The following is a 7428-nucleotide window of genomic DNA, read 5'->3' as shown; positions in this document are numbered from 1 at the left end:
CCTGTCCCTCCATGCCTTGTCCCCAGTCCCTCTCCAGCTCTCCTGGAGCCCCTTCAGGCCCTGCAAGGGGCTCTGAGCTCTCCCTGGATCCTTCTCCTCTCCAGGTGAGCACCCCCAGCTCTCCCAGCCTGGCTCCAGAGCAGAGGGGCTCCATCCCTTGAGCAGCCCCATGGCCTCCTCTGGACTCATCCAGCAGCTCCATGGTCATGGAAGAGAAGTTCAACGAGATGTGCCAGAGGCAGCATTAACGTGTGGCTTCCCCCTCCCTCAGACAGCTCCCGGCAGCACCCAGATCCACACCTGGGCTCCGAAAGAGCCGAAGGCGGTGATAAAGGGGTTGGTTGGAGCCCTGAGCGCTTCCAAGTGGGACACGGGAGCCCAGCTCAGCCCAGCTGGTGGCTTGCAGGGGGACATGGTGGCAACCAGCCAGCTCCTGGGTGGCTGCGCTGTTTTCCAGCTTGAACACTGACCCCAGGGGCTGTTGCAGAAGGGAAGAAAGAACTTTCCACTCGAGTTTCCAGCTGGAACAGCCAGGGAGAGAAGCGCTGCCGTGTCTCAGGTGCAGAGCAGGGCCGGCTCCACCTCAGCGGCGCTGAGCAAGCAGCTGCTCCTTCCCACGGAGCCCGGGGGGGGCTCCTCCATCCCGGGACTGCAGTGCCCTCCCTTCTTCCACCCCATGGACCCGCTTTGGAGCTCCAGAGCCCTCAGCCGCGGGTCCTACCCACCCCACACGTCCACACGAGACCTCTCCAGGCTGTGTCGGGGTGACAGTCCCCCCACGCACAGGGACACGCTCACACACCCCATGGCACACTGCAGCAACAGGGTCAGACGGCTCTGGGCCGTAAATCTGCCTGGCCAGACCCGTTCCCTGCTCCGCAGCCCCAAGGCCGCCCCAAGGTCTTTCCAGCCCTGCATCTGCCCCTCCCTTCCCACTGCGGCAGCTCTTTAACCAAGCGTGGCGCTCAGCACTCTGCCCCTGGAGCATCCCAAGGTGGGAATCACGGCCCCACGGAGAGCCTGCGTGCCTGGAGGAGCAGCAGGGGCAGCCACGGGCAGCCCTGTGCCTCAACAAGGCTCTGGGAGCAGCAGCAGCTCTCCAGCTTTTTCCCTGCTGTCCCTTCCATGAGTTTTTCCCCATTCCCTGGTGCCCAGGTGATGCTGGTGCCAGGGTCAGCACCGGGGCTGCTCCCAAACCTCATCACAGGGTTGGATGAAGAGGGAATTGTACCCTTGCCTTGCAGGTGAGGCTAATCCAGGGGGAAAAGGAGTGAGAGTGGCAGAGCTTCATTCCAGGTGGACTTCAAGAACCCCAAAATTCGGGCCAAGACTTGTGGGCATCAACAAGATGGGCAAGATAAGCCCAGGTTTCACCCCGGCTGGGGACTGAGGGGCTGAGCAGGATCCCAGTGAAAGGAACTGGGACAAGGTCCCCGATGAGGTTCTGGACAGGAGGATGGACAAATGGGACAAGCTGCACCCTGGGCAGCAGGAGGAGGATGTGAGCCCTAGTCTGTGTCCTCTGTGCAGCACCAGGGAGCCCCAAGCTCTGCGCTCAGAGTGCTTCCCAGTCCAGGGGGAGATGGAGGGGCTGGAGAGGGAGCAGCAGATGCTGCTGGCAGGGCTGGAGCCTGGGGCTGTGAGAGAGGTGGGTTGGGATCTACCAGCATCCTGCAGGTGCACTGGGGACAGAGCCAGGCCCTCTCGGTAGGGCACAATTGGTACCAAAGGACGAGGGACATTCGCTGCAGCTTCAGGCTGGGCAGCAGAACTGATATTTTTTCCTGGTGAGGTGGCACAGCTGTGGGGCTGAGCTGAGCAAGTCCATCCTTCCAGGCTGGGTCAAGCCACGGGTGACCTTTCCTGTGCTGGGCGTGTCCTGCTCAAGGTGGGGGTGGCCAGACACCCCCAGGGGTGCTTCATCCTCTGAGCCCAGCGAGGGGCAAACCCCCCCCCCCCCATAAATTCTTTCCCTCCCCACTCCAGAGCCCACTCCACAGCCCCAGGCCACGCTGAGAGCCGAGGCCCTGTGCGCTGGACCGTGCCCCCACGCCAGGGCCCGCTCTAGCCCACATCGCAGGTGCCGGGAGGCCCGGCCGCTTCTCCCGGCATCAGCTGATCCCTCCAGCGAGCCGCTGCTGCAAAGTCAGGCACAGAGATTGCCAGGGCGCCAGCGAGGGGACAGCAGGGGTGGCAGCACGGGGGGCTCGGGGAGCCGGGGGGCAGCTGTGCCCTGAAAGCCGAGCCACCTGCGCGCTGCTACCTGCTGAATAATAGAGGAGCAGACAGCCAGCGGAGAGAAATGTGATGCTGCTGAGCCAGCCCAGGGAGACATCTGAGCTGCCGGCAGCTGCGATAGCAACTGCAGCCAAGGAGCCTTCCAGCCCTGCGCGCCGTGCCCGGGCTGCCTGCAGGTCTCTGCCCATCCCGGGGTGCCCGGGGCCCGCTCCAGGGGCGCGGGCTCGGGGCTGGCGGGATGATGTGAGCCGCAGCGGGCACCCAGCGAGGCAGAGCTCAAGGGCAGAGCTGGGTTTCCCGGGAGGTGAGGCAGAGCCGGCCAGCAGCCGGGGCCCGCGCCCGGGGGGCAGCAGCTCAGCCCCATGTCCAGAGCAGGGGAGATGGTTTACATCCCGGATGACTCCGACTTCAGCTCCTTCAGGGATCAGTGCGAGAGCCTGGAGGGCTGGCACTGCCGGTACAACAAGGCTGGCGTGACCGTGTGGAGTCAGGGCCAAGAGGAAAGCTGCACCGTGCAGAAAATCAAGGTAAGCAGACGCTTCCCCGCCCCAGCCGTGTGCCCGGCGGCTACCGAGGGTCCCTGGGGACCGGCCCGTGCTGCAGGTGCACGGTCCAGCCTGCCTGGGGGTGGTTTTGCCCCCAGTTCCAGGCCCCTCTGGCAGGTTTAGACCCCCAAAGGTGCTTCCCAGCTGCTCCGCCGGCTCCTGCTGCCGGCCCCGGGGCTTTTCCTGCCGGGATCCCTGCAGCCTCCTGCTGCGTGGGCTCACGTGGCGGCTGCCCCGATCCCGACACGGGCGGGAAGGCCCTGGGATCAGTTACGTTATGGAGATGGCCTTGCCGGGAGCCCCCGGACGCGAGACGGGCTCGTGGGACGCCTCCCTGGTGTCCTTTCCCCGGGGCACAGCCCCTCACATCCTCGTGGGAGGAGATCCCGTAAGAGCTCCAGGGGCTGTCTCGGGGGGGGGTTGTCGCTTGCCAGGGGCTGGATCCGGGTGCTGCAGAGGGGCAAGGAGGGTCAACCATCCCTCAGGTACCTTGCTGCTCATCTACACGGCCCCAGTGACACTGCCAGGTGACCGTGGGCACTTCAGGAGTGGCTGCAGGGTGCTGGGGGCAGAGCGTGAGCCCATGGTGGGCATCACAGGCTTTGGCTTTTCTGGCCACCAAGAATCCCGACTCCTGGGCAGAGACGGGATCCAGCAAAGCAAGGAGAGGCAGAACATCCGACCTCCAGGACAGGCCTGTGGAGAGTGTTCAACCAGGGGTGTTAGGGAAGGGTTGCCGTGGTCTGGAGAGCAGGGAAGGCACGGGGAGGTGCTGAGGAGGGAACAACGCTCTGGAAGAGGCTCTCCCAGCGCTGTCCTGACCACAGAACATGCAGCAGCACCTCTCCTGCAGCCGGGGGGCACGAGGAGGAGCTGGGCACACACTGCTGTGGACAGAGACCCTTCAGGGCCAGGGGGAGGAGCTGGAGCAGCCCTCTCACACAGGTGCAGCTGCAATCCACATTTCCCTGTTGCCATGAGCCAGGGAAGAGCTTCTGCACCTGGATCAGGGAGCATTTAAGGCAGCTGGGCATATACAGGACCAGGGGGTGCTGAGGGGCCAGGCCAATGCCTCTTTGAAAAGTCCTGGTGACTGCAGCAGGTCCCTGAAACCTGGCAAGTGGCAAATGCCACATCCCTCTCCCAAAAGGAAGCTCTGGGGCACCGTGGGCTGCTCTGTCACCTCCATCCCTGGGAAGGACACGGAGAATGTGCTCCTGGAAGCCGTGTTCTGAAAGAGAAGGGCAGTGGTGACAGCAGCAAGGACCTGCCAAGGGTAAAGCACGCCTGAGCAGCCTGATTGCCTCCTGCAGGGAGAGGTCTGGCTCTGTGGGCACGGGCAGTGCCAGCCTTTGACAGGGTTCCCCGTAGTCTCTGTGTCGCCACATCGGTGAGATCCAGACTGGAGAAGTGGATGTTGCTTGGAGTGACCAGGACAGGCTGGCAGGAACCCCTGGAGTCCAGCCAAGGTCCAACTCTCAGCCTGGCAGAGGGGGTGCAGCTATGTCCCCCCTGCCACCACTGAGCCCCACAGGGAGGGGACCCCAGGCAGGTCCAGGGGAGTCAGGGACTATCACCCAGGCGGGTTCAGTGCAATAACGGGGTTTTCCCCTGCCCTGGAGATGGCCTGGGCATGGTTCAGGGGTTGTCACAGCCCAGAGCCCCTTCCCAAAACGTGGGATGGAGGATGCCACCCAGTCCGAGCTGCACAACTCTCTCGGGGTCAGAAGAGCCTCAGTCTTTCCATTAACTGAGGGAGTTAATTAACCCAAAGATTCCCTGAGTAGCTGGAGCTCTGGATTTGTTCCACCTGGATTCCCTGTGGATGGGTCTGGGCTCTGTGCTTTCCCCATGCCAGCTGATCAATTGCTGTGCCTGGCAGGGCTGCTGTTCATCCGAGGATTTAGTGGAGAATTTGGGGGGTGCAAGACTGCCACGGTCCCTCTGTGACAGCCGCGAGTCCCATGAGCTCCACCTCCAGCTGGAAAAATCCCTCACCCTGCAGCAGCAGCACCTCTGGGTGCAGCCAGGGAAGGAGAGCAGCAGGAGGGGGACTGGGTGCTCCCACCCTTCCCCCGGTGCCCTGGGGACTGCAGCACATCTCCGAGCCCGGCCTGGGCACGAGTCCAGCACTCCGGGCACCAACCATCACCCGGGCCACCGGGGAAAGCTTTGCCCGAGATTGATGGGACCTGCCACGCTCGGAGGGCCATCTCCGGTTACACGGCACCTCATCAAAGATGCAAGGGCTCTAACGAGGAGCAGATGACATCTCCCTCCTCCCGGCGCTGCGAGGAGCAGGGCGGCCGCCTTCATCAATAATGCACGGCCGGCGCGGCCGGGCAGCTCCGCGGCTCCGGTTACAGCCGGGACCGGACCCGACAGCCCCCCGGGACCGGACCCCCCACCCGACACCATCGTGAAGAGGCACGGGCACCCCTTTGCTTGCCCGACATGGGGACAGGGCAGGTCCACCAGGCATTTGAGGGCTGCGGGTCTTTCCAGCCCCGCTCTGGCTGCAGGAGCGGTGGCTCTGGGGCTGTCCCGCATCACCAGTGCAGAGCATCTCCAGGGCACAGGGACACGGGGCAGCCCAAAGCCCCCAGGTGGGCACAGCTCCGGGGCTGGGTGCTGCCCCCCGGCCGTCTCCCCACAGACCCGCATCTCCTGCAAGGACGTTCCGGCCGAGACCCTCTATGACGTGCTGCACGACACCAGCTACCGCAAGAAATGGGACTCCAACATGATCGAGACCTACGACATCGGGCGCCTCACCGTCAACGCCGATGTCGGATACTACTCCTGTGAGCAGCCCCTGGGACCCCCAGCGCCCCCCTCCCCACGCCCCTGTGAGTGTGTGGGGCCGTGGGGGCTGGGGTGAAACAGGATCTGTCCGCAGGGAAATGCCCGAGCCCCCTGAAGAACCGGGATTTCGTCACGCTGCGCTCCTGGCTGCCCCTGGGCAATGACTACATGATCATCAACTACAGCGTCAAGCACCCGGTGAGCCCCGGCTGCCCGCAGGCCTGGGCAGGGCTGCCCGCGGGCACGGGCGGGCTCTGAATCCCGCAATCTCCCCGCAGAAATACCCGCCCCGCAAGGATTTCGTGCGGGCCGTGTCCCTGCAGACCGGGTACCTGATCAAGGCGAACGGGGACGGAGCCTGCACCCTCTATTACCTCACCCAGGTGGACCCTCGCGGTGAGTGCCCGCAGGAGGGGCTGGGGCTCACCCGGAGCTCACCCCCGTGGCTCTCCATCACCCAGGCCCAAGGAAGAAGGGGTACCCACCCCAGCCCTGGGGGTGCTGCAGACTCGTGGTGCCTCCCCCGGGGCTGGCCCTGCTTTGTCTGAGTGATGGGGCTTTGGGCTCTTGCAGGCTCGCTGCCGAAGTGGGTGGTGAACCGCGTGTCCCAGTTTGTGGCACCGAAGGTAAGTGGGGGTGCGTGGCTGGTGCTGGGAGTCACGGGCAGCAGGGATGAGCTGCCCCAAAGTACCCCTGGTACTGGGTGGGAGAAGGACTGGGGAGCCAGGACCCACAGGGTGGGTGCTGGGTGGCCCCGGACCCACAGGATGGCTGTTGGATGGCTCAGGGCTCTGAGGATGGATGCTGGAAGATCCAGAACTCATGGGACAGGTCCTGGGAGACCCAGAGCTCACAAAACAGGTTCTGGGTGACCCAGGGCCTACAGGACAGGTTCTGGGTGGCCCAGGGTTCCCAGGATGGGTTCTGCAGGACCCAGGGCTTGCAGAATGGGTGCTGGGTGACTCAGGACTCATGGGACAGGTCCCGGGTTGCCCAGGGCTCCCAGGACAGATCCTCAGTGACACAGGGCATACACTGGGCACCTTGCTGGGGCAGCCAGGCCCCCATCCCCTCCCAACGCCCCAAAACCCGCAGTGGGGGGGAGCTGGGAGCTGTCCCCACAGCCTGGGGTGGCCCCAGCCCCGCTGTGCCCACAGGCGATGAAGAAGATCTACAAGGCTGGGCTGAAGTACCCAGAGTGGAAGCGCCGGCACGACCCCGAGTACAAGCCCTGGGTGTACCCCGAGCAGAACACGCTGCCCAGCGTGAGCCTGGCCGAGCTCTCCGTGCAGCACGCGGATTCCCTGGAGAACATCGACGAGACCGGGCTGTCCGAGGACCACCTGAGTGCCAGTGACCACGAGGCCTGAGCCCCCTCTGCACAGAGGAATCCCCTCATGGCCGAGGCTGGGCACTCAGGGGGCACAGCTGGGAATTTGGCTCCCTGCTTCCCAATAGTCACATCTGCTCTCCAACTCCTTCATCGTTGACCCCACTCCCTACCCAGGCAGCGGGGAACTGTCCCGTGGGCTCTGCATCACCGGATGGAAAGTGAAGGTGCTGGAAGGACAGAGAACGGGCACCCTGGTGCCCCCTGTGCCCACGGAGATGTCCCCGCAGGAGACAGGGCTGGCAGTGGGTGTTCCAAGGAGAGCCTGGGCAGGCTGAGGTGGGCAGGAGCTTTCCTGGCACCAGGATGCGGCTCTGCCACTGTAAGACCCTCAAAGGCCCAGAAGGGACCCCAAAAGTGGGGGGGCTGTGAGGGTCCTGCCCAGGTTTTGCAGCAGCACAAGGCATGGATTGACCCTGTCTGGCCTGAGGTCCAGCTCTGCCAACCCCG

General features: G+C 64.4%; 1 protein-coding gene across 1 annotated transcript; it reads left to right on the top strand.

Annotated features, from left to right (window-relative positions):
• Positions 1-2600: 2600 nt before the first annotated feature.
• LOC309578588 (START domain-containing protein 10-like) lies at positions 2601-6958 on the top strand (the record flags this gene model as incomplete). Its single annotated transcript, XM_082291331.1, has 6 exons — positions 2601-2765; positions 5440-5587; positions 5683-5786; positions 5867-5984; positions 6162-6214; positions 6746-6958. The coding sequence occupies 6 exons, from the start codon at positions 2601-2603 to the stop codon at positions 6956-6958; spliced, it is 801 nt and encodes a 266-aa protein (XP_082147457.1).
• Between the last annotated feature and the right edge of the window lie 470 nt (positions 6959-7428).

The sequence above is a fragment of the Coloeus monedula genome (genome assembly GCF_965178545.1).
Source record: "Coloeus monedula genome assembly, chromosome: 15".
In the NCBI taxonomy this organism is placed as follows: domain Eukaryota; kingdom Metazoa; phylum Chordata; class Aves; order Passeriformes; family Corvidae; genus Coloeus; species Coloeus monedula.
The sequence above is the reverse complement of the archived record's forward strand: the minus strand, read 5'-3'. Positions and strand labels throughout refer to the sequence as shown.